Here is a 26,126-nt window from a genome sequence, read left to right on the forward strand (position 1 = left end):
ATTACTGTTTAAAAAGATTTTTATTTTTAAGTAATCTGTACCCCCCAACATTGGGCTTGAACTCACAACCCTGAGATCAGGAGTCACATGCTCTGCTGACTGAGCCAGCCATGTACTCCAGTAGTTTGACTTTTTATATATTTATTTAATTATTTATTTAAAGATTTTACTTATTTATTTGAGAGAGAGAGAGAGAATGTGGGGGGAGGGTCAGAGGGAGAAGCAGATCCCCCACCAAGCATGCACCCCTCACCCCCGAAGTAGGACTCGATCCCGGGACTTCAGGATCATGACTTGAGCCAAAGGCAGTTGCTTAACCTACTGAGCCACCCAGGTGTCCAGTAGTTTGACTTTTTAAAAGGAAGACCCAACCCTCACTTCTCAGATTCCTAAGGTGGTTGCTTCTTAAATGATCTTTCTTTCTTTAGGTCTCTGTTTACCTTTAATGGCAGTCCAAGCTAGGCTAAACTTAGGACTCCACTGCTTGGATGAGTATGTGAGCCAGGTGGTTAAACCACGGGTTCTGTGTTTCATTTGAGCTGCTCTTGTGTACTTTGAAAAATTCCAACTTAATACTGTTTCATAACTAATCAAAGAATAATACTCTTCTAGTTACTCCTTGGGAGGGAAGAATTTTTAGTCTGTGAATTTAGTGGTGGGAGTTTTGACTTGAGTGTAATTTTCTGCTGTGGTATCTGTTTTAAAGACAAAGTCAAATCCACTGCCAGTATCTTTGATGATGAGGAAGGAGATCTGTTCCAAGAAAAAGCAGCTGCTTTGCCAGAAGCCACTGTGACTCGGACAGAGGAAAATAAAGCAAGGGCAGAGAAAAAGGTGAGCAGGAGGGAAACTTAACATAGTTAAATCTTGTTAAGTGTTGATTTGGGGCATCTTGTGAGTCCGTCTGGAACCTAGAGGGAAGTGGTGTTTCCTTTCAGGTGTATGGTGAAGGACTTGAATCATACCACAAGGTGAAAGAACACTGAGCACTGACATCCGAATACCTACCACCTAGACTGTAGAATTGTTGGGATTTTGCCTTGCTCAGTGGGTTGTACCTCCATGGATGATCTGTTCCTAAACCGGTTATCATGTTAAGGGTTACAAAAGAACGTTTTTCCAATTCTCTCATTTCTTCTGTATTAGCTAACATTTTTCCAAACAGAACTGAAGAACTTTCTTTCCTCTTTCTTTCCTGATTTTTAAGTTGTCACTATAGGATTATGGATTCTCTCTTCAACCTGTTGTAAACCATTAGCATCATTGTTTTTGTTTGTTTGTTTTAAATGAACCTGTGTTTGGGTAACAGGATGCATCCCCATCAGCCTTTAAACTCTTCTGGCTGTTGTCCCTTTCCTTGGTATCCTACATAGCTTGATCCATCCTTTTTCTTTCTCTCTCTCTACTTTAACTTTGTTTATTTAATGATTATTTATTTTACAGAGAGAGCGTGTGCACACATGTGCATGAGGGGGTGGAGCAGAGGGAGAGGGGGAGAGAGAATCTCAAGCAGACTCCTCCTATGCATGGAGCCTGACATAGGAATTGATCCCAGTACCCTGAGATCATGACCTGAGCCTCAAATCAAGAGTTGGATGCTTAACGGACTGAGCCACCCAAGTGCCCCTATTTACTTATTTAGTAATCTTTACACCCAGTATGGGGCTCGAACTCATGACCTTGAGATCAAGAGTTGCATGTTCTTCCAGTCGAGCCAGCTAGGTGTCCTGATCATCCTCTTTCTAAAGCACCTCTTGTGTGTCCTTTCTGTGAAACCCAGACCTTCCCACTGCTGACCACCTGTGCCTCAGCATTCAGGTCTGGCAGGCTCGTAGGGGTAACCTGCCTTTCTCTGCTGGCTCCAACTATACATGTCCCATTTGGGTATTGAATACCCAGATCCACCAGTTGTACCCTCTGGCTTAACTTGTTTTTCTCTTCTCCTGCAGTTCCCTCTGCCTGGCCTGTCCTCGCTTGTACTATCTCCTGTGTTTAGGCTTTGTCCTGAGAAATTTACTTTATTGAGGAACTATTTTTTTCTTCTTTCCTAACTTACACCGATTTTTAAATTCTCGTGATTCTTCTTTTGCATTAATTCTTCATACGTGTTTAAGGTCTGCATCTTATTCCCGTGGCATATGGCCTGGTGCCTTACCCGAGCAGAGACCCAGTCTGTATTCCAAATGAATGTTTGAATAAACCCTCATTTCTATTTATCTTGTTTGTTAACCTTTAGGTTTTTGGTTTTCTCCCCCGCCCCCCACAAGGTTACCCTTCCTTCCAGCAAAAATCCCAAGCTCTTGCCAGAAACAAAGACTCAAAAAGGCTTATTTTCAGATGAAGAGGACTCTGAGGTAAGGAATTCTCGTTCTTAGTTCTAGGGAACTAGTCTTTGGATATGACAAAATATTTCTAAATCAGGGTTTTTTAGTAAAGGTACAAGACCTTTTATTAAATACTTCTTTTTTTTGAAATTCATGTTTTGAGAACACATTGTGTTTAGAAAGCAGTACGTATAGTAATACTTTTCACTGTTGGGTTTGAATCCAATGCATCTCCTGGGAGAAAAATACTCTCTTGAGGATGCTCAATTCTCAGGCTCTTTGTTGATCCATGGTGTGGTGAGGTGCCTTTACCAGAACAGAAATCAACATGCTGTTTCTTTTTTCAGTAGTCTCATTGAGTAACGGGCGTAGTGCCGTGTGGTATGTATTCTGGCATAGGCTTTTATCTTGTGACCAATAATGGTTTGTGGGCTGGCAGTGTTTGCAGACAGCCTCAGTTCTTGAAGGTTCCCATCTGGAAGCATCTTTCCAGTGGAACAGCAACCCTCTCACAAGTGTCTCTCACAGGCCTAGGTCCTTTTAGATCTGATTTCATGCCTCAATCAAGAGTTAGATGCTTAATGGACTGAGCCACCCAGGCGTCCCTATTTATTTATTTAGTAATCTTTACACCCAGTATGGGGCTCAGGGGATCAGAGACCTATCTGAAAATGCAATGGGCATTGTAAGTCCCCTTTACAGAAAAATATATGGACATGGCAGAAATTTACATGTAATGTCACTAAATTGTGAACTCTGGATTAAGCATTTGTGGTTACTTTGCACTAACAGCCAGGATGGACGTACAACTCTTTGGAAGTGGAGTGATTGCCATTGATGTAAATAAAACCCATGAGGCTTATATTTCATTGACGGCCAGTGTACAGAAGATAGGAACTAACCAGACTCCAGTTAAGCCAAACTCCTGACACATGAGCACAGCATGGTGGGGCCTCGCACTCCAGTCGCATCCCACGCTCCCGGCTTCCTCATCCTAGAGCACACCTGCACTGACTCCTGCCCTCTGGGAGTGCTTGTCCTAGAATCTGGATGCCTTGCTTCCTTCCTTCTTACAGTTTTTTTTTTTTTTTTTTTTTTTTTGAGGCCTCCTCTGATGATCCTTTGCATGATTGCAAGCCCGCCAGCACTTGCCACACCACACTCCTTGCCTTCTCTTCTGCTCTGTTGTTCCCCACAATATGTGTTGCTGTTTGACATTTCATGTGTGCTTGTTCATTACCTCAGTCCCAACTAGAATAAGCTCCATGAGGGCAGGCCTTTTTGTCTCTTCCTGTACCTCTAACACTTAGGCTAGTGCTCGGCCTTTGGTAAGCCAATTTAAGAGTTGTTGACTACATGAAAAAACCAAATGTGAGCAATTTCAGTGACTTAAAATGTGTTCCAGTTCCCTATTAACTGTGAAATAAATCATTCCCAAACTTAGTGGTATCAAACACCAGTAAGTTTTATTATCTCCTGTGGTTCTAGAACCGGACTGGGTTCAGCCAGGCACTTGTCAGTTAGGGTCTCTCATGTGGTTCTAGTTTGAAGGTGGCTGGGCTGAGAATCCTCTCACTCCTGTGTCCAGTATCTGGGCAGAAAGACTCAGACAGCTGGGGCTCTGGGGGCACCCTTCTCCATCTTTCTGTGGTCTCCTGGCATGGCAGCTGCAGGGAAGGTGGGTTCTGAAGTGGTAGCACAGGGCTTCAAAGTGAGATTGCCCAGAGAGCAGTGCAGAGGCCATATTACTCTTTGTAACCTGGCCTTGGAGGTCAGCATGGTCGAGATAGTCACAGAGACCCGCCGAGATTCCAGGTGAGGCGATGCAGACTCTACTTGTTGGTGGTAGGAGTGTATAAGAATTTGCAGACAGGTTTCACTACCACCACCGAAGGCTTTGTCCCATGTGCATTGTCATAGATTGTTATTACTGGATGCTGTCGGGGTACTTATGCAAGGAAAAGTGAGACAAAGAAATCTTTCTGTAAGTGAAATCTTGCCAATGTGTAAAATGCAGGAGAGGCTGTTGCTCCGCCCATGTGGTCTCTTTACCTCAACAGACTCGTGGGTCTCCATGGGGTCCAGGTGAATCCACTGGGCTGAGAAGAGCTCTTCTCAGTTAATGAATTCATCAGGTCTGTGTTTGAGAGGAGGCATTGATGCCGTAATAAAAAGAAATACCCAGAGAGCTCTCAGAAACTATGTTCTCATCCTATTTAATTGTCTGGCTCTTGGCTTTTGATGTTTCTGTCCTAAGGGAATATCTATCCTATTTTTATGTTTCTAGTTCACGCAGCTCAGTTTGCATCATAGGCTGACACCACATGAAGTTTCTTCAGGGTCTAGTAGATCCAGTAGATCTAGTAGATCTACCACATGAAGTTTCTTCAGGGTCTAGTAGATCCAGTAGATCTAGTAGCAGCATCTGTTATCTATAGTTCAAGTAGAATACCAAACATTTTAAAATAAAATCTGGATTTGTATATATGTGGAGGAAATAGTATCATACTTTTATAAGGGGAGAGGAGAGTGTTAGTAAATACAACAGAGTCATAGATGCAGTAATTTGGGAATCTAGCCTCTACTTCTGTTATTGAATCTGTTTAATTGCTCCAATTCTCTGGGCAAAAAAAGGAAGTCATTGTTACTTTTTTAGCAGGATAAGAGATCAGTTGGGAAATGATGTCCATGTGGGAGTTTAGAAACCCCAGAGTTCCAGTGAGGCCACCTGGAGTTCCATGTGGGCCTCTTCCTTCTCACACACGGGCGTCAGGCGTCTGTGCTGCACCCGCCAGGACAAACTGACGTGTCTTCTCAGCCAGCTTGCCTCTCACGGAGAGACCTAGACTCACGCAGCCATCATGCCATAGTCTTCAGTGTTTTATATTTAACTGATACTTTAAAAGCTGATCTGTCTTGTTAACCAGGAACTTTAATCTTGGTCCAACAGGATTTGTTTTCTTCTCAAAATGTGAGTAAGTCAAAAGATGCATCTCTCCAGCCTAGCAAACTCCCCACGTCAGTCTCGCTTTTTGATGACGAAGATGAAGAGGTAAATGGTATTATTGCAATGCAAGATAAATAAGTTTTTGATGAGAAAATCGTTGCTGATGTAGCTTTATAGTTGGAGGCTCATGCAGTAAAACAAGATGATGAGAGGCAGTGAAATAATCTGAGGCTTATATAACAAAAATATTTTAGTTTTTGTCTCTGCCTTCTTCCTTGACTCCTAGCTGTACAATGGGCAGGACATTAGATTATTATTTTTTTAATGATTTTATTTATTTGAGAGAGAGCACAAGCAGGGGGAGCAGCAGGCAGAAGGAGAGGGAGAGGCAGGCTCCCCGCTGAACAGAGATTCTGCTGCAGGGCTGGATCCCAGGACTCTGGGGGTCATGACCTGACCTGAAGGCAGACACTTAACCAACTGAGCCACCTGGGTGCCCTATGGACATTAGATTCTTGACCCAGCTTTTAATGGAAGGCTTTGTATATTTCATTTTAAAAATCTGTCTTTAAGAAAATACCTTTCAGGGGATGTCTTTACTATACCCAATGACCTATGAGAATGTCTTGGATAAAGCGCAAATAGAAGACAGCCATGTCCTCACCTGTTTTCCTTTTCTACCCTGGACGAGAGGGCGAAGTGGGGGAAGTAAATAAGAGGGAAGACGAATCAAATCTTCTTTCTTATGCAGTACTGTGCAGTGGTCAAGCTCATGGGCTTTGGCACCAGACCCCTGCATTCACCTGTAAATCAGGGACATTAGGCAAGTAACTTAAACTTCCCAAATCTTACATGGCTTAATAGTATGTGGAGTCATTGTGGCAGCTGGAACAGCTCATGTACAGCTCTTGGCACTGCCTGGCACACAGTAAGTGCATGGGAAGTGTTCACTGTTGTCATTAGAATCTCTATCGGATTAGCAGTTCATTTGGCCTTCCTACCTTCCCACACTTTGCTTAAAGCTTCCCTTTATCAAATCTTTACATTTTAGGGCTATTCATCTGCTGTGGTATATTGTTAAGAGTATTTTTTTGTCTAACTTGGGTTCAGGCGCTCTGATGATTTTGTTTCTATTACCTTAATGAAAATAATAGATACTTTTGGAATGCTTGACTGTACAAAAATTGGTAAATGCCATTGAACTGGAGAATCAGCTCTTTAGTAAGCCAGTGATTTTATTTGGTAAACTGTTTCTTATGTTTGTATCGTCTCTTTAAAATTAACCAGAAAACACAAGTCATTCCTTCCCACTGTCCCAGGTATGTGTCTTTTGTAGGTGAGAGAGTGGAGAAAGCTCCCAGTTTCTCTCTATAATTCATTGGTCTGGTTTCTAAGTCATAGAAAGGTGTGCAAGTTGTTGCCTGTCACACAGTCTGGACTGCTCTCACTGATGAGCATAGAGGGCCCACATATAGCTGGCCTGAGTGGGGCCAGGTTTCCTCCTATCTCTGTGACCTTGGCCTCTTCCCACTACCTCCCAAGTGTTTTGCCTTTGAGTTCCATATGGTCTGTTCCCTCTGTGGATGGAGAATACAGTTAGAGAAGATTATAGACTGTTGTTTTAGGGTTATCTGTAGGAGAAAAGTGGGATTTACTGGCATTTTGTGTTTTCCCCCTTAAGGTATTATATGTATGCTGTACTTGATTAGAGACTTATTCTTCAACAGTTTGACATGGAAAATTGTCTATTTTTTGCTTTATGTCTATAAAGTTACCATACTCTTCTGCCATTTGTTTTTCTAGGATAATCTTTTTGCAGCAACAGCTGCTAAGAAGCAGTCATCATCTCTTCTAACTCAGAGCCAAGAAAAAGCAAAACCATCTGAGCCCTCCAGAAAGAAAGCGTCTGCTTTGTTGTTCAGCAGTGATGAGGAGGTGGGTGGAAAGTTTCTCTTGGAGAAGAGCAAGAGGTTGTTTGATGGGGTTTAAGAGTTACAACTATCCTAAACATTTTCTTTTTTCCTACCTATTTTATATCCAGTGAAGTTTAGTTACCAAAGATTTTGTTCATAAAACTGTCTCATTTTTTTTTTCTGGAAGAAGGTATTTAGTATAGTATATTAACGTAAAAATTAATGTTTTCAGAGAACAGTTCAGAATAAAAGAAGTATGCGTCTTAAATTATATGCCAATTCAGATGAGTTAGGACTATTTTATATTGTTAAATGATTATTATGTTTCATGAATCAAGAACTGTAGCTAGATGTGGTAGGAATATCCTCTGCAAGTTTAACTCCTTTTTTGTGAGTCTTAACAATATTTTTATTTGCTGTCTAGGTACAGATTAGCAGAGCTAGTAGTGAATATGGTTCAGTTGCTGATTTAATTGTATAGGAAAAGACCTTAAATACAATGACATTACAGATCCTGAGCATTAAAAATCTTTTTGCATTAAAATAATTATTTTTTATTTTAACAGTATAGGCAAGTTATGAAGGCATGATGTGGATGGAGAAATTATAGACATAGTAATGTGTTTTATTGGAAGCAACTTAAAATGATAAAACATAATTTGCTTTTTCTACTCAAACATACAAATTTTATGATGGGTTTTCCATTTTTTTTTTCTCTCTAGCATTGTTTTCAGTTGTTCTCCCTATAGTAATGGCCAACTATCTGGAATTTTTCCTACACAGTATTAAAGTGGTTCAGGGAAAATAAAAATACAATTGACTTTTGAACAATGTGAGAATTAGGGGTATTGACCTCCTGTACAGTTGAAAATTGTCATGTAGCTTTGGACTCTCCAAAAACTAAACTACCAATACCCTTCTGTTGACCAGAAGCCTTACCAATAACATGAGTAGTTGGTTAACACTTAGTTTTATATGTTACATGTATATATGGATTATGCGTTGTATTCTTAGAATAAAGCAAGCTAGAGAAAAATTGTTAAGATCATAAGGAAGGGAAAATACATTTACAATACTGTGCATAGATTTATCGAAAAAATCCACATGCAGTTCAAACCCATGTTGAAGGGTCAATCCTGTTAGCTAAAGCTGGGAGTAACAGTACTTGCTCAGTAAAGATAATCAAGGTTCTAGAACAGTTACTCTCCCCATCTTGGCTACCCATTGGAGTTATCTGGAGAAAATTAAAAGAGTACTTTTACTTAATTGCACTCCTGTAGATTCTGAGTGGTTTGGTATGTGGCCTGCCACTGGAATGTTCTAAAGCTCTCCTGGGAGAGCCTCGCTACACTAGAGGAGCACTTCTCAAACCATGACATGTCAAGAAATCACCTGGGCATCTTGTTATGAATGCACTCTAATTTAGAAAGTCTGGGCTGGAACCAGAAGTCTGTATAACATATGCCGCTGCTTGTGAACCCCACTTTGCTTTGCAAAACTCTAGATTCTAGAGACCAAAGGACCACTTAAGGAAGTGTTCAGGAATTCCTGTGTTTGAGACCATAGCCAGATGGGATTCCCTTAATGTTTTCTAAAGGTCTAAGATTTAGGCTTTTGTGGTGAAAGGGTCACTAGCAGCTTTCTTCCTTTTTTGCTTTTTAAGAATTAATTTATTTGACAGAGAGAGAGCAAGCAAGCACAAGCAAGGGGAGCAGCAGAGGCAGACAGAGAAGCAGGCTCCCCACTGAGCAGGGAGCCCCATGCACGCAGGGCTCCATTCCAGGACCCTGGGGTCATGACCCGAGCCTGAAGACTTAACTGAGCCATCCAGGTCTCCCACTAGCACTTTCATTGTGTCTTGTTTAGATGTGCATTGTGTGAGCTTTTCATACATTTTTTTCCAGTCTGCTTTAAGATCTTTAAAGTATCATTTTCCTCAAAAGTTGCGTGTTCTCGATTTTTTTTTTTTTTAATATTCCTCTTTCTTCTCATCCCCCTCTATACATAAGTTTGAATCTGCTAAGGTAGACAACTTCCCCTGTCCTAACCCAGAACAAAACCATAGAGGGAAGAAACATGTGGTGATAGAGGAAGGCATAAGGTCAGAACTGGAGGATAAAGAACCCAGATGTCTAGACTTGAGTTCAAAGAAAAGCCCCAGATGTGAACTTTCTTCAAGAATGATATACTTAAGGGCGCCTGGGTGGCTCAGTGGGTTAAGCCGCTGCCTTCGGCTCAGGTCATGATCCTCGGGGTCCTGGGATTGAGTCCCGCATCGGGCTCTCTGCTCGGCTGGGGAGACTGCTTCTCTCTCTCTCTGCCTGCCTCCCTCTCTCTCTGCCTGCCTCTCTGTCTACTGTGATCTCTCTCTGTCAAATAAATAAATAAAATCTTTAAAAAAAAAAAAAGAATGATATACTTAGTTTAATAGTTAGTTTAAATACAATTTAGTTTAATGAATGTAAGTTTTATTTTACTTCCAGGTTCCTTAGTCTGAATTGCCACAGGATTTTAATATATATTTTATATTTTAAGGACCAGTGGAATATTGCTGATTCACAGACAAACTCAGCATCTGACAACAGGTCTAAACTTCGGGACTCTGGTGCCACTCAGGAGCAGGAGGCCAAGGCTGTGAAAAAGACCAGTCTCTTTGACGAGGATGATGAAGATGATCTCTTTGCTGTTGCTAAGGACAGGTGAGATAGTCATTGTAAGAAATTGTTTATCCAATGTCTGTGGTAATAAGTATAAAGGTATTTGATTCACAAGATGTCAGTTACTTGGGGTGCCGTGATTATCATTCATTACTTAGTAGTCATACAAGGGAGAACATCTTTGATTTTCACGTGTAGGGTATTTTCTCCTCATTGCTGGGAAATGTTTTTCATAGTGGATTTATCTAATTTCTTCTACTTATTATTTTTTTAACCCCTAAACATTATTTTTCTTTGCTAGGGATTCAAGTGCAGTTTATCTTTTTTGTTTTCTTCTGGGATACCCTATAGAAAGTAAAGTTTGGTCTGAGTACTTAAGTTTCCCATTTGAATGAAAATCTACTAAGCATTGAAAAACATTGTTTGAAGGTTGGTTCTCTGCAGAGCTGTGCAGTGTCAGCCCAGTGGCTGGTGTCAGTCCAGTGGCTGGTGATTCTTCACAGCTCTGGCTGCTCTCCACGTGGATACTTGGACTAAAGCCCGTGGAATATTTTGTAGACTGCACACGGGCCCTGTTGGCGGTGTACCATGCTGCTTTCACAGGGAGTAGCAAGTGTAGGGGAGCATGTGGAAGAATTGTTGCCCTCCCACAATGCTGGTGGCAATGTCAGATGGTTTCACTTTAGAAAACAGTCCAGCAGTTCCTTAAAAAGTTACATGTGGTTACCATAGGACTTACATTTCACTCTTAGGTAGATGCTCAAGGGAAATGAAAATACCTCCAGCCAAAAACTTGTATGTGAGTGTTTGTTACAGCCTTATTCATAGTAGCCAAAAAGTGGAAACAAGCCAAACATTTTATCAATAGATGATAGGATAAAGAAAATGTGTTATATCCATACAGTGGACTCTTAACTCAGCAATAACAAGGAATAAAATATTGATACATGCTACAGCATGGATGAACCTTAAATATTGTGTTAATTGAAAGCAGCCAGTCACAGGACCGACCACATGTATGGTTCCATTTGTGTATAATAATCCCAAAGAGATAAATCTATAGAGACAGAAAGTAAATTAGTGTTTGCCTGGGACTGAGGTGCAAGGAGAATTGGAAGTGATTATTAACAGGTGGGTTTCATTCTGGGTTGATGGAAATATTGTGAAGTTAGATGGTGGTGTTAGTTATACAACTCTGTACTAAAAACCAGTGAATTTCATACTATATTATAAAAGGGTAAATTTTATGGCATGTAAATTATATCTCAAAACCCTTCTGAAAAAACGAAGAGCTGTGACTCTAACAAGTTGTGAAATACTGCCTTGTGAGCAGGGCACTCACACGTCCTGGCTTGTCGGGACAGCCCCGGTTTGTGCCCATCATTCCAGCATGATTGTTGTTAATTTCCCTGTCATTCTCAGAAATGTCCTGTTTTAGGCCATCGGCTCTGGTTATCTTCATGTTTACTGATGTCTGCACCTTTCAAATAAATCAAAATACGCAACCTGTTATTTACAGTGAGAAATACCCTAGTTCGCTGAGCAGCATATTTTTCTTCTGAGGACAGAGCTCCATGGAAGGCCCCAATTTAACCAGTAGTTGCTGAGTCTTTTGTTTTCTGTTGTAGCTCTGTCCAGAGAGCTAACTCATTTTCTGTATCTTACCTTCAGAATCTGTCATCATGTACTTTTTGTGGGTTAGTTTGGTGTTCTGTTTTGTTTTTAGAAATTGTTCAGAAAATCATGCCTAAGGTGTTTTCCTGCTGTAGCAGCTTAATGAGGTTTCTGGTATTCTGGCATCCGACATAGTTGTAAATATTTTGTGATCACTCATCACCAAGTAGTGAAATATTTTGGTTATAATTTGTGTAAATTTTTAGTGGTATATATCCATAAAGGCTTGTTAAATACTACCGTACTATGGCTTTTTGCTTTTATAACTTCTTCAAGGTACAGCCTTAATGTTTAACCTTCTTCGGTATATATGTCTAACTACATACACTCAAGGGTTTGGTTACTTGTGTTCTCTAGTCTGTGATGCTTAGGTTTTTAAAAATTTTTTTAAGATAGGCAGAAGTCAATATTAAACTAATGAATAAGCTACATAGACTGTGCCTTGCTAGTAATTAAACATACGAAAAAGATTTTTGATATGTATACTTGTGTATATATATTAATTATGTCCTAATGTATGTAGATGTAGATGGTGAACAATTTACTGAAATGATGTTAGTATCATTTTTACTTAGCTAAAATTGAATTTGTTTTATTTTTATTTAAAAAAAGATTTATTTATTTGACAGAGAGAAACCGTGAGAAAGTGAACACAAGCAGGGGGAGTGGGAGAGGGGGAAGCACTTCTCACTGAGCAGGGAGCCCAATGCAGGGCTCGATCCCAGCACCCTGGGATTATGACCTGAGCCGAAGGAAGATGCTTAACAGTTGAGCCACAGGTGCCCCTAAAATTGAATTTAAAGTTTTTGTTACATTGGTAATTGTGTAGTGTGCTAATTGGATGACTCTTTATCACATAGTGAAAACTGGAACTTGACCTTTCAGTTCATTTTCTGTTCTGGATTCCCCACATCTAGTGCTAAGCCTCCGTGTGATTCTCCACTGTTGTATTCCTGTCCATTAAAAGTCCTGACCAGTATTTGTTCTGGCAGGTGTTTACTGGTCACCTTCTCTGTAGGGGCCAGGGCAGAATCCTAGGCGACGAGGTAGGTAAAGATAGGCTAGAGGAAGGTGGTGAGGAGAGCTGTGGCTGAAAGAGCCCAGTATGTTTTTACTCCTTCTTTCCTTTTTTTTAAAGATGTTTTATTTATTTATTAGAGAGAGAGAGAGCATACAAGGAGAGTGAGAGGGAGATGCAGACTCCTGCTGAGCAGAGAGCCCGACATAGTACTTGATCCTAGGAACCTGGGGTCACGACGCGAACTGAAGGCAGATCCTTGACTGACTGAGCCACCCAGGCGTGCGCTCCCCCAGCCTCCTCTCCCTTTTTTTTCTAATATTTTAACTTCATTCTGCTTTTTTGTTTTAAAGTAGGCTCCACACTCAACATGGGGCTTGAACACATGACCCTAGGAGCAAGGGTTGCATGCTCTACCAACTTAGCCAGCCAGGTACCCCCTTCCCCTCTCCAGTATATTTTTTATTGAAAACAGATGCTAGAGATCTCTAGTTTCTGTACTTCTCAAGAATTCTAGAAAGCTAGCAGTTGCTTTAAAATCTAATAATTAAAATCTTTACACCATTTTTACTCCAACCCTACCTTTCTTCCCAGCATCACCAAACATGCTTTTAAATACTTGGCCAAGCTAACTACTAGTACACCTATAGTGAGTCAAAGGGAAAGATGAAGAGGCCCTCAAACTTCTACATATGGGTGAGAGCCAGAGGCTGATGATATATGTTAGACACAAATTGCACCCATTTTAAAGGTTTTTCTGGTTTCTTTTTTAATTATGTAAGGTCAGCGATGACTTGGGTGTTTTAGTTGTAGGGGGGTTCCTATGAGTATGGCCTAGAGGGAATACTGTATGTATTTTTTAATCACGTTTGGCTTATTTGACCTTTTGTTTGATTGTACAGCCAAAAGAAGACCCAGAGAGTGTCACTCCTCTTTGAAGATGATGCTGACAGTGGAAGCTCTCTCTTTGGCTCTCCTCCTGCATCTGTTCCTCCTACAACAACGGTATTCGTAGCTTCCTAGGTCCAGGAAATACCCTTGAGGCGATGTCACATGAAGAGTGATACTTCCCTGAATCAGCAGCCCCTAAAACCGATCTTGGAGGCTGAGTCTAATGGAAAATCCCATTTGCCTAGTTTTAGAAAGAGGTCTTCTATTAGTGGTATTTTATAGATGAAACATAAGCACAAAGCGTGGAGGAAAGGTTTCCTCCATGTCGTGCACCCCCTTCAGCATCAGGGGTAGGGATCTGGAGTCTCAGGGGAGAGCGCTGCTGCAGTCCTGGTGGGGGTCGCCAGGCTCAGCCGCAGCCGTGTGGAATCCTGCTAACGTTAGACCAGGCCAGAAAGGCACATCTTATTCCTTTTAGGAGCACATTTCAAGTACTAACACTTTTTACTACTGTCAGTAGCCAGTCAGGGAAAGGGAAGGAAATTCTGGCATGTACTACAGCATGGATGGACCTTGAGGACTTCACACTGAGTGAAATAAGGCAGTCAGAAAAATATAGTATATGATTCCACTTAGACGAGGTACCTGGAGGAGTCAACTTTCAAGAAACCGAAAGTAGAATTGTGGTTTCTAGGGGCTGGAGGAAGAGGGAAATGGGGAGTCTTTTAATGAGTACAGAGTTTCAGTTTTGCAAGATGGAAAAATTCTGGAGGTTGGTTGCCTAACAGTGTAAATATTCTTAGCACTACTGAACCATATACATGGTTAAGATGGTCAATTTTATGTTTTTTAAAGAGAGTAAAAAAAAAAATTTTTTTTGTAGTTAAAAGGATGTGATAAGAAAAAAGTCAATCGGTGGCTATCCAGTGTAAATGATTCTGGTAACTACATCTACGTGATGTCACTACCACAGTCACCTAAGCTAAAAAATTTAGCCAGTCATGATGATAGTTACATCAAAAAGGAGTATTAAGGAACGAGAGGAAGGTGGGATTATGATAATAGTTCAGGGAACCCAGGCGTACTGGAATCCTGCTCTGGCCTGCCGTTCATCTCTCCCCATCTCCTTCCCTTAGTGGGTATATGTGAGCGTGTGCACATAGAACAAAGTGAGGCCAAGCGCTGGTTTACTACCAGCTGGCAATTGCTAACAGCCCCAAAGGGGAGCGTAAAACTTTTTAGGGTAGACTGCATGGAGATAACCTTCATCTGGCTCTGTTAGCCTAAAAGGCCAAGAATCAAGTCACGTCACAGCCTGCCATCAGGCCTTCAGTCCCAACTTCAGGCCCTTCAGATTTGGTATGTGATAGAGGCAAAAAGACCCATATGACAGAGAAGAAGGTAGAGCGTCTGGGCCGCTTCCCAGGTTCATCCTTTAAAAAGGTTTAGAAAGTGCATAGAGAATGCAAAGTCCTTACTCTCCTCCCGGAGGAGTCATCAGTAACTATGTGTTGTCAGCTCTTTCAGGCCTGCTCCCTGGCACCCCATGTCTGTTTTATTTAAGTGAGATCATGTTATACATTTTTATGCATCTTTTTTCTCATCCTGCAGAATGTTTTTCATTTTCATAAGCTTGAGCTTGTTCTTTTTCCCCACTCTCGGTATTCCCTGTAACTGTATTGGGACATGTGTGACTGACTTTGGCTTAGATGGAGTAACCGTCACTGTTTCCTTCTAGTTTATTAGGGATGTTTCTTACTGCCTTATCATATTTAGCCTTGACTTGAGATAATTTTATATCTGACTTCTCCGTGATTGCTTCTTCCTTTCTTCCTCTGCTCTCCTTGCCGTTGCCCTGGTTCTGTTCGTAAATACAACCCAGGCCTCTCTTGTCCTTGTCACAAATACTTCAGCTGAGCCTCCCATGCCGCCTGTAATCTTATTCAAGAGGCACTCCTCTTTTCCACCCTCACTTGCCATGTGCTCTAGGTGACTCACCCTGTCTCACAATACTCCAGGGGTCCTTATTTTCTCCTCGATCTGGAAATAGTCTTCATATTTTCAGACATAGGACAAACATTAACTTGTCCTGTGAAAACTTGCCAGACCGGACACATGTCAATTGATGATTTAGGAATTTTTTTTTTTTCCACCACATTCCCAGTAAGTGGAATTGTACCAGAAGCTTTCAGCGTGGGGAGGAGCGTGCTGCCTTCCCTGCTGCTACTTCTGAGGTTCTTGTCCTCTTCGCCTTGAATCACCCATCCTTGGATCTCCCTAAAGAAGACATCAGGTGGTTAAAAGAGTCAGATCTGAGTGGTTTTCTTCTGTAGATTATAAATAAAAACTTCTACTCTGGATAAATGAGCAATAATTTAATAAATACTAAAGGTTCTGGAAATAGAAAACTTCTTTCTACCTGTAGTAATAGTGATTATTAAATGAGACAAAAGTCAGAGATCAGCATCTTAAGTAGCTGAACAAACTGCACACAGAATTGTACCGTTTGTGAAATATAAACGCCTCTGGAGAACAGTATAGAAAAGATTTTTTGTTCTTGTTCAGAGATCTTAGAATATTTTAAAGTTAGATGTGACTCAGTTATCAACCTATCAGTGAAATTAATTTCATGATCAAGATAAATACAGCTTATCTTTAGAAACATTTACAACCAAAAGTTTGGTTTCTTGATTTAAGAGACCGTATTGAAATCTTGTTTCTTACCCAGACTGACTTTTGCATTGAAGTAGTATGTAGTTCTCAGCGAGACCAGCGCATTCCACAAAAGTTTCTTCCTTTAATTCAGTATTGCCGGATCTCTTCTGAAACTGTTTCTTTGGATTTCCAGTCTTTTATTTCAGGTTCAAATGATTATACGTTTTAAGGACCTCTTCTTAACAATACTCAATCATCTTACCCTATTTTTACTTCCTTTGTAATTTTTTCTCTCATAGTTAGTAGGGTTCTTTGATTTCCCAAATCTGTCTTCCTGACTTGATTTAGATACTGCTTCGGAGCGTACTTCCTCATAACACCTACTCTAGCTGATATGACAGAGTTACAGTTTTTTTCCTCAAGAATTTTGATCAATCCTTTTCCTGAAGGATGCCAGTAATTCTAGACAAGGCACATAACCTCAGTTTTCTAATCTCTGAATTTCCTGCCTCCCACGTAAGCAACAGAGGGGAGATGAGACAAAGTGCTTGCAAACTTGTGTTGACCACCTGCTTGGTATAAGACACCATGACTGGCTGTGGCGATATATGATCCTTTCAGTGAACGGACAGATGTATGATTGCTATTAATGTACACTAGGAAGCAAGTGAAGTAAAGGCTCGGAAGAGGGATAATCTTACCAGCATAGCAGCGATACTTACTAGGTAGAAAGAGAACCGGGAAACCTTCACGGGTGACCTTGAGCTGGGCTGCGCTTGAAAGATGAGGGTTTGCTTCTCCAGTGAGGAGCAAGCACGGAAGTGTGAAAGTTTATGGTAGGTGTAGGGAGTAGTGAGGGTTGATAGGGCAAAGATGGATAAAGGGAGAAAATGAAGTGTCAGTTGATTATCCTGTTTAGCATTTGCTTAACACAAATAGAGCAGGCATGGGGTGGGAGATGAAGTAATCTGGGGGGCATTTTATTTTAGCAGAGCCCTCTGGATGATGTCACTGAGCTGGAAAGGGAGGAGGGAAGCAGGAGACTAGTAGCTGTCTGGGTGGCAGAGGTTAGGGTCTAGGTGATAGCAGTGTCTGTGAAGGGGATGGACACGTGGAGACAGGTGTGCGTGTTGTAGCCAAAGGTATGAAGCATTGTGTCTGGGGTGGTGTTTTTTCCTTCGCCCTGTTTGTGCGTCCTTCACTGTCATGCCCTTTCTCTCCTGCCGTCACGTTTCGCTCACTCGAGGACTGTGGTTTCACCTTGTTCTTTAGGTTGTCACACTGGTTAAGCACACTTTTGTTTTTAAGGATGTCATCTACTTTTCTTTTGCTAGAAAAAAGAGCCCGTCCCTGAGGTACCACCTTTGCTGTTCAGTGATGAAGAAGAGAAGGAGGCACCATTCGGAGTGAAACCTGTGGATAGGAAGGTTGAGGGCGCCAAAGAGCCGTCCGAACTGGGGCCCGCTCTCGTGGTGGAGGAGTCAGAGAAGGTAGCCTTTTTTGGGCGTGTCCATTCTGTTGTGTTTGTTTCTTGTGTCTTGTAACTAATACACACACACACACATACACACACACCCTTACCGTTTTCTACCACAGAAAACAGATGGCAAATTTGTTGAAAATTTTGAAAAAACTGCAAAGCCTGAAGAAGAAAATCTGGTGCCACCATTGAGGGAAATCTTCACCATTGTTCTTGCTGCTCAGTCTCTTTCGTAGGCGCAGGTGCACACAGTGCTGTACCTTGCTCCCATTTTACACTCTCTACAAAGAGACACATGGACACATCTTGTGTCCATGTCAGTTTTGCCTTTCTCTCACCAAGGTGTTCTCCCACAGCTTGCTTTTCATTTCGGTTTTCTCTGCATGTCTGCTCTGGGTCATATGTCTTTTGTAGCGTTTCTGTCCCCCCACCCCCACACCAAGTTCTCTTCTGCTTCTACCTGTACTTCAATTAAAATGACCGTCTTAAGAAGATCTAAATTTCCTGTTCTTGCATTAGTTGATGTTGGCTGTTAATTAGAGAGTAAAGTGAAATCTCTTGTCTTCCAAAATGTTTGCTGACTTCTCCTGGGTGGTCTGTCATCAGGAGCCTGTGGACAAGGTTGCTGGCTGCACCACTGGGGGTTACTAATGGCCTTCAGTGTCTGTATACCTTTTCTCTTTCTTTTTATTTATTTTCTTTTCTCTCTCTCTTTTTTTCTTTTTTAAGATTATTTATTTATTTATTTATTTGAGAGAGAAAGAGAATGAGCGGGAGAGGGAGAAGCAGACTCCCTGCCGAGCAGGGAACCCAATGTGGGGATTGATGCCAGGGGTTTGGGACCATGACCTGAGCTGAAGGCAGATGCTTAACCGACTGAGCCATGCAGATGCCCCTACTTTTTCTTATTTTCCTCTAACTTTTCTAGTTCTCTGCATGTTCAGCTGTTCACATCTAATCTCTTTTTCAGGGCCTATGTGAAGAATATCACATATATTTTTCCTGTTGAGGCCCTTAGAGCTGTAATGATACAAATATTTTATTTGTACCTGAAACATTGTGGGACATTCCCTACCTGTAGTTTCTGTGTGGACATTTTCTGTGCTCCTGTAGCCCCCTGAGTTATCCCAGTCAGCTGGAGGTCTAGTTGCTTGTTGCACTGCCGGCTCTGGCTCAAGTACATGCTTCTTGAGGACCGGGGCCAGGTTTCTTTGGCTCACTGTGACATCTGTAGTCCTTAGCAGATTACCTCCCACCTAGCAGGCACTTTGAAATTACCTGTTTCTTCAGAGAAGCGTATTTTCCGCAATTTAATCACTCAGATAGATATTAGGATATGCTTCACAATCAGTGGCATGTTCAATTGGGAGTTGTTTTTTTCTTAGTGGTTCATACAGTAATAGTGGTTCTTAGAATCAGTGGTCTCTTACTTGAAATGTGGAACTTGTTGAACAAATAAATGCTACATTTTAGGCTATTTTAGTGATTCATCTAATTGTATAATGTGGTGTGGGTCCTCCATAGTTTAAGCGTCTGATTTTGTCAGTAAGGTTTTTCCTTGGGTCTGAAGTATTAATGGAATACTAGGAAATACATGATCCACTCCTGGTGATTGGCATTTGTGTTTTCTCTACGACTAAGCTGATAGCTCATGAGCAACCTGTGTGGATCAGGGTTATAACTGATACATAAATCTCTTGGTAGGAGGAAGGGAGCCATGACTTTAAACTAGTTGGGGAAATTATCTTTGGCCGTGAACGACCTGCACAGGAGTCTGTTGAAGCAGTCAGTGGAGAGCTGGCCTCGGTATTTTGATACTTTGGAGTAGATGTGATTAGCCACAGCACCTGGAAACATGCAGATGTTGCCGTTACCGAATTTTTTTTTTTTTTAAAGATTTTATTTATTTATTTGACAGAGATCACAAGTAGGCAGAGAGGCAGGCAGAGAGAGAGAGGAGGAAGCAGTCTCCCCGCTGAGCAGAGAGCCCGATGTGGGGCTCCATCCCAGGACCCTGGAATCATGACCTGAGCCGAAGGCAGAGGCTTTAACCCACTGAGCCACCCAGGCGCCCCCCGTTACCGAATTTTTGAGGAGTTGTGGGGGGGGCATCCCACAGTGGGGCTTGTATTTCTCCGTGTTTTTTAATTTTTTTGTTGTTTCCATTTTTCAGGGAGGCCCTTTGACTGTATCTGCTCAGGAAGCAGTCAAGCATTCCGATTTATTTTCTTCATCATCCCCCGTGGAGAAAGGAACCAAAGGTAGAACCAAAACTGTTCTTAGTTTGTTTGATGAGGAAGAGGATAAAACAGAAGATCAAAACAGTATCCAAGCTCCAAAGAAAGAAGTTGGAAAGGTGAGCAAAAATCAGTCAAGTTATTAATTTCAGGTTTTTGAAAGGATAAAAGAATCTCATTTTATGGTGTCCATTCTGTCATGTGAATTACTGAAGAATTGAGGGTTCTGTTTTCTCTACGTCTCCACCAATGCTTGTTGACTTTTTCTGTAGTAGCCCAGTGTTGGTGAGGGTGCAGGGAAACTGGAACCTCCTGTGTTGTTATTGGGAGTATAAGTTAGTGCAGCCACTTCTGAAGAAAATTGCGTAGTTCCTGAAATTGGTAAACATGAGTCACCACCGAGACCTAGCAATTCCACCCCTAGGTATGTATCTAAGAGTTATGAAAACATACAGTCACACAAAACTAGAATGTAATGTTCCCAGCAGCATTATTTATTATAGTCCAAAGATGGAGAGAACTCAAAAATCCATCAGCTGATGAATGGGTAAACAGTGTAACGTATCTATTCAAAATGGAATATTATTTGACAGTAAAAAGAATGGGTTATTGATTCGTGCTACAACGTGGATGAGCCTTGAAAACATTCTGAAAGAAGGAAGCCGGTGACGAAAGACTACGAACTTTATGATCCCATTTATTTGAAATGTCTTGATTTGACCAATCCATAGAGCTAGAAAGTAGATGAGTGGTTGGTTGGGTCTGGGGGAGTGGGGTAGATGAGAAGGGAGAGGGACTGGGGTTTCTTTTGGGTTGATGGGAGTGTTCTAAACTTCTGCACAGTGGTGGTGTTTGCATAACTCTGTGAATATACTAAGAATCACAGAATCATACTCTAGGTGAATTTTATAGAATGTGAATTTTATCTCAGTAGGGATGTTGAAAAAAAACCTGTAAGGTGGCATATTGCCAGTGCTTTTTTGTAAACCAAACTGAGGACATGGTCCATGTTGATTTCTATAAAAAATGTTTTATTTTTTATTATACCGGTAGTATATCCCTGCTTATAAATGGGAGCTACGCATAGTGAATATGAATTATTTGCTATATTCTTTTTTTCAAATATATTTTATTTCTTTTACTGTGTGATTTTGTATAGATTTCATGGTTGTGAAACTTAGTTACTGTGTTACACTGGGGTTTTATGTATAATCAGTAATAATAATTAGTTAATTTTTAATGTGACACCTCTCCTCAGTTGTGAGTTTTTTTGTTTACTCTGTGGTTGTGATACTAAATGTTATGGGCAAGAAAGTCTATATTGTGTGAAAGAAGGTCTCAGTCCTTGGATTCCTTAGGAGCTTTCCATGAGGATTGCCAACGGAATGAAGACAGCCAGAAGGAAAGTAGTAACCACAGCAGTTTATTAAAGCGAAAGTACACTCTCATGGTGGGAGAGTGGTTGTTTTGGAATTGGTTATTTGTGGGTCTCTCTGGGCTGAGAGGTGGGGTGGTCTGTAATGGAGGCTGCTTCCAGTCTTTTGGGAAGCTCCTCCCACAGGTTGGGAGGGGGAGTTCTTGACATGGCGAGGTTTGTTACCCAAAGGTCTTGGCAGCCTTTTTCCTTGGGTTTTGGTGGTGGTGGTGGGGGTACCTTCAATGCAAATGCATTATAATGGGCCTAGGGATTACCGTGGGGCAGAGATGAGAGAGGAGAGCTTGTGTTCCATAGTTTTGGCTCTTTGGTCTGCCAGCCCCAAGGTCTTGGAAGTCACAAGGTCAGGCTGTCGTGTTTATTTATATCGCTCTTGCCTCCTGCTCTTGTCTCTGTCATTCCCCTCAAGGACTTGGGACTCTGCCTTCCACTGCTCTGTTATGGTAGCTTCTATCTAACGTTAAAAAAAAACTACGGGAGTATTTTAGAATGTCAAGTCGGGGGTATTAGAGTGTCAAAACAAGTAATGTGAATAATAACTTTGAAATGTCCGATACTCTACCAAATAAAAAGAACTTGTTTGGAATCCGAAGATGGTGGGGTGGAAGGTGAATGGGCATAGGGGAAGGTTGGGGTCGGATGCTGATAGATTAGGGATATGTGCTTGACCACTCTGTAGTTCTGGTATTAAGTCAGCTGAGTTCTCTTCGTCCCTTTGTGAATGAGATGGAGGGCACTTATTGATTTTTGTATGTTTTCAACCTTAAAATGTTTCTTGTTTTGGGAACTAATGGATTGTTTTTTGAATAAAAAGTTAAGACATTTATTACACACAGGCTGTGGAAGGTGATCTTTCCAGATTGTATATATATGATCTGTATTTACAAATAGATTTTCCACTGTTTTTGGTAGCTTCTGTTACATGAATGTGTCCTTCCCTTTTCGATTGCCACTTGGGCTGTACCCAGCCCTTAACCATGTGTAAATAGCTTCAGGGAATATGTTTGTATTTCCATATTTGCAGCTGCGATTTCCTTGGCATAAATCCTTAGAACATCCCTCTTTTTTCCAGAGTCCTGATCCTGATGCCCGCCCAAAGAGCACAGGTGTCTTTCAGGATGAAGAGCTCCTTTTTAGTCACAAGCTCCAGAAGGACAATGACCCCGATGTTGACCTTTTCTCTGGCACCAAGAAAACCAGGGTCAGTTTCAAAAGGTTCTTCACATCATGATGCTGTTATTGTATTAGATACCGTGTCAGTAGCTTACCTAATTTTCTTTGTAAATGGCTTTTGTTATGAATATTGAATTAGAATTTTGTCTATTCCAGTTATTGGAGCCAAGTGTTGGGAGCCTGTTTGGGGATGATGATGATGATGATCTTTTCAGCCCTGTCAAGTCACGGTCTTTGGTATAAGCCTTTTATTTTCAATACTAGGGTGTGGGGGAAGGGTTCTGGGAAGGAAGTTAACATATATTTATAGGAGTAAGGAAAACATGGGGGTGCTTATGTGGCTCACTTAGTTAAGTGTCATGACCCCAGGACCCTGGGATCAAGCCCCATGTCGGGCTCCTTGCTCAGTTGGGAGTCTGCTTCTCCCTCAACCCCTCCCACTCCGCCCTTGTGCTCTCTCTTTCTCTTCCCCCACTGTCCCAAATAAATAAAAAAAAAATCTTTAGAAAAAAGAGTAGGGAAAATACACAGAGAATTGTGGTGCTTACTAGTAAAAGAATGGCAAATAGCATGCTGATGACAGTGCTTGTGGTGTCCCCGTCTAATGTTTCCTAACTGACATTAGAGTGTTAACCAACCCAGGTTCTTACTGCATTACAGATTTGATTTACTTTTAAATATTTTATTTATTTATTTGGCAGAGAGAGAGAGGAAAAGGGAGAGGGAGAGAGAGAGAGTACAAGCAGCGGGAGGCAAAGGGAGAAACAGGTTTCTTGTTGATCAGGAAGCCCAACTTGGGACTTGATCCCAGGACCCTGGGATCATGACCTGAGCTGAAGGCAGATGCTTAACTGACTGAGCAACCCAGGTGTCCCTGTTTGATTTTTTTTTTTTTTTTTAAGATTTTTTTTATTTTTTGAGGGAGTGTGAGAGCACAGGGAGGGAGAGGCAGAGGCAAAGGGAGAGAGAAAATCTTAAGCAGTCTCAGTGCTCAGCAAGGATCCCTGACATGGTGCTTGAACTCATAGCCCTGAGATCTTGACCTGAGCCGAACTTAAGAGTCGGACTCTTAACCGACAGAGCCACCCAGGTGTTCCCAGATTTGTTTGACTTTTAGGTTGTTTGTTGAAAGACCAGTGCATGCAACGTGGTGACTAAATATTCTAGCTTTTCAGGTGCAAAGCTTTAAATCTGAGTGTTTACCTGTTTGTGTCATTTTTCCCCACCCCAGTAGATTTTGTTAGATACTCTTTTTTTTTTTTTAATTAAAAAAAATGTATTTATTTATTTATTTGAGAGAGAGAGAGTGCGCATGAGCGGCAGGGGAGGGGTGAAGGGAGCAGGAGAAGCAGCCTCGCCATTGAACACGGGGCTCTAGCTGAGGACCCTGACATTGTGACCCGAGCCAAAAGCAGACACTTAACTGACTGAGCCACCCAGGCATCCCTGGGTACTCTCTATTTTCTGTTGGCATAGTGAAGACTCCTGAGAAGGTCACAGGCTTTAGAATGCCATTTCTGAAATGCTACCTTTGTCTTCAACCCTCATTTGAGAAATGACTCAAAACTCAAAAGCCAGATTACTTTTATGAGTTATGACTTTACTTTAAAATTTCTAAGATACATGATAGGTATTTGGTATTCTTTTTCTTTTGAAGATACCAGAAAAGAAGAGAGTAGTGAAAAAAGACCACTCGGTATCCTCTTTCAAGAACCAGAAACATCCTGAATCCACTCAGGGTATCAAAGAAAAAAGTACATTGAAACCAGAAACACCTCAGGTGAGATATGCTTATAAGGACTTTCAGCTCTCATTTGCGTATCTGGACTGAGGTACTCCATTGCACAGACCCGAGGCTGTTCAGAGTTCTCTTGATTAGGGAGGAAACAGCAAGTAGGACTGCCTCTCTTTCTTAACTGGGCGTGCGTGCGTGCGTGTGTGTGTGTGTGTGTGTGTATTTTAAATTAAAAAAATTTTTTTAATTCACAATTTAAACATTTTTTAAAAAATAAAGCTCTACACCCAGTATGGCCCTTGAACTCATAACCTGGAGATCAAGAATTTCTACACTCAGTATGGCCCTTGAACTCATAACCCAGAGATCAAGAATTTCATGCTATAAGACTGACTGAGCCAGCCAGGCGCCCCTCCTGTGTGTGTGTGTTTGTTTTAAAAACACGCCTCCCTACTGCGTCTCTTCTCCGTCTACAGCCCAGTTCCACGAAGCTATACTTAATGATTACTGTTTTTAAAGAACTTTGAAATTCAGTTCCAAAATAGAGTTGATCTAGGGTGAAGAATATTTTTCCTGTTAGAACCCCAATTTCTCCCTTTGGGCTATGGTGGAGTAGAATTACATTAGAATTAAATATAAATTATAAACAATTAAATGTAAATTGTAACCAGTATTCCTTGGTTACCCCATTTTCTTGGTTACCTCTCCTGAGGTTACTGCTGATAGGTCTCTGCCCTCAGTCCTCTTCTCTCTGGAGCTTGTTCTGGAAACAGACCAGAACCGGGGAGTGAGATCTGGTTCTGGCTTACAGCTGTCTCTGGATATTTCCCTGAGGCTTCAGTGTCCTGAGCTGTGAACATTAGGCACTAGGGAGAACACGTTTGCATTGACGTGCCCCAAATTTCAGCTTCCCTTGCTTCTAGAACCTCAGTGCATTAGGTTGTGTATGAATTTTGGTGTGCCCTGTGGTATTTGCTGTGTGGGGGAACCAGCATGGTAATTTAGCCAACTGGTCAGGTTTTGGTGCTCGGATACACTGTGATTCTTAGGAATCTTAATCCATGATCTTTGTGGGCCTTTACTTCCTATATGGTCTGACAGCATTGCACCTACACAACGGATGAGGAGGCAGAAGTGAAATAATGTTAGTGAAAGGTTTCAAGGCCCCAGGAGAGATTTGAATGCCTTTCCCATTATAGAATTACAGAAAGGGACAGCTTTGCTCCATCAAATTTAATGGGCATGAGTATAATCCAAGAGACCCTTTTTTTTCTATCTCCCCAATGGATTTTTAACTGAATGTAATTTCACACAGGACTCACCAGGTCCCGCTCCATTTAAAACCAAAGAGCCATCCCCTCGGATCTGGAAAATACAAGTAATTATAATATGTCTGGAATCTGCACTGCCTGCCTTGTGGCATCTATAAACTTTTTTGGATATTTACTTTTGTCAGCTGCTGCCTGGCATTTTCCTACTTCTTTCCCATCCTCTAGTTGTTGCTTCTTGTGTGCTGCATCTGTAACATCTTTTCTTTGGTCCAAGTGGTGGGCACAGGTATATAATCTTACTCTGTTTTAATTCTAAGTCTAGATCAGGAGACCTCCCTGCATTTTTCTTTCTCTTATCACATTATACATTACATATACCATGTCTCTTGTCATGTGTCACAGTAGTGATAATAGACTGCTGCGTTTAAGAAAACATACAGAGTAAATTTCATTTTTTCTTTTTTAGGCCAATTTAGCGATTAACCCAGCAGCCTTGCTGCCTGCAGCGGTTCCCCAGATCTCTGGAATAAAGCCCGTTTCGCCAGAACTGGCTTTTCCTTCATCTGAGCCTGAGAGGACCCACAATCTGGAACGTACGCCCACTCTTCTCAGTAGTGGGGAGGCCGGCGTGAGTTTCGACCTTCCAGCTCAGGCAGACACATTACACAGTGCAAACAAGGTGATGAAACCACCTTTGCTTTGCTTGCTTGCTCACT

General features: G+C 41.5%; 1 protein-coding gene across 3 annotated transcripts in view; it reads left to right on the top strand.

Moving 5' to 3' along the window:
* The window catches only part of LOC132016584 (WASH complex subunit 2A-like), a 55,823-nt gene that overhangs the window by 23,520 nt on the left and 6,177 nt on the right, over positions 1-26,126 (top strand). Inside the window, exons 16-28 of one of the 3 annotated variants that reach the window (XM_059398005.1) lie at positions 707-834; positions 2,268-2,354; positions 5,275-5,376; positions 7,075-7,206; positions 9,720-9,883; positions 13,436-13,538; positions 17,414-17,569; positions 19,733-19,915; positions 22,304-22,432; positions 22,561-22,641; positions 24,062-24,184; positions 25,455-25,517; positions 25,877-26,089. In XM_059398005.1, the coding sequence (XP_059253988.1) occupies positions 707-834; positions 2,268-2,354; positions 5,275-5,376; positions 7,075-7,206; positions 9,720-9,883; positions 13,436-13,538; positions 17,414-17,569; positions 19,733-19,915; positions 22,304-22,432; positions 22,561-22,641; positions 24,062-24,184; positions 25,455-25,517; positions 25,877-26,089 (1,664 nt within the window). The remainder of the gene's footprint in view (positions 1-706; positions 835-2,267; positions 2,355-5,274; positions 5,377-7,074; positions 7,207-9,719; positions 9,884-13,435; positions 13,539-17,413; positions 17,570-19,732; positions 19,916-22,303; positions 22,433-22,560; positions 22,642-24,061; positions 24,185-25,454; positions 25,518-25,876; positions 26,090-26,126) is intronic. The other 2 variants (XM_059398006.1, XM_059398007.1) reach the window with 2 other exon arrangements.

Source organism: Mustela nigripes, chromosome 4, assembly GCF_022355385.1.
Source record: "Mustela nigripes isolate SB6536 chromosome 4, MUSNIG.SB6536, whole genome shotgun sequence".
Classification (NCBI taxonomy): Eukaryota; Metazoa; Chordata; class Mammalia; order Carnivora; family Mustelidae; genus Mustela; species Mustela nigripes.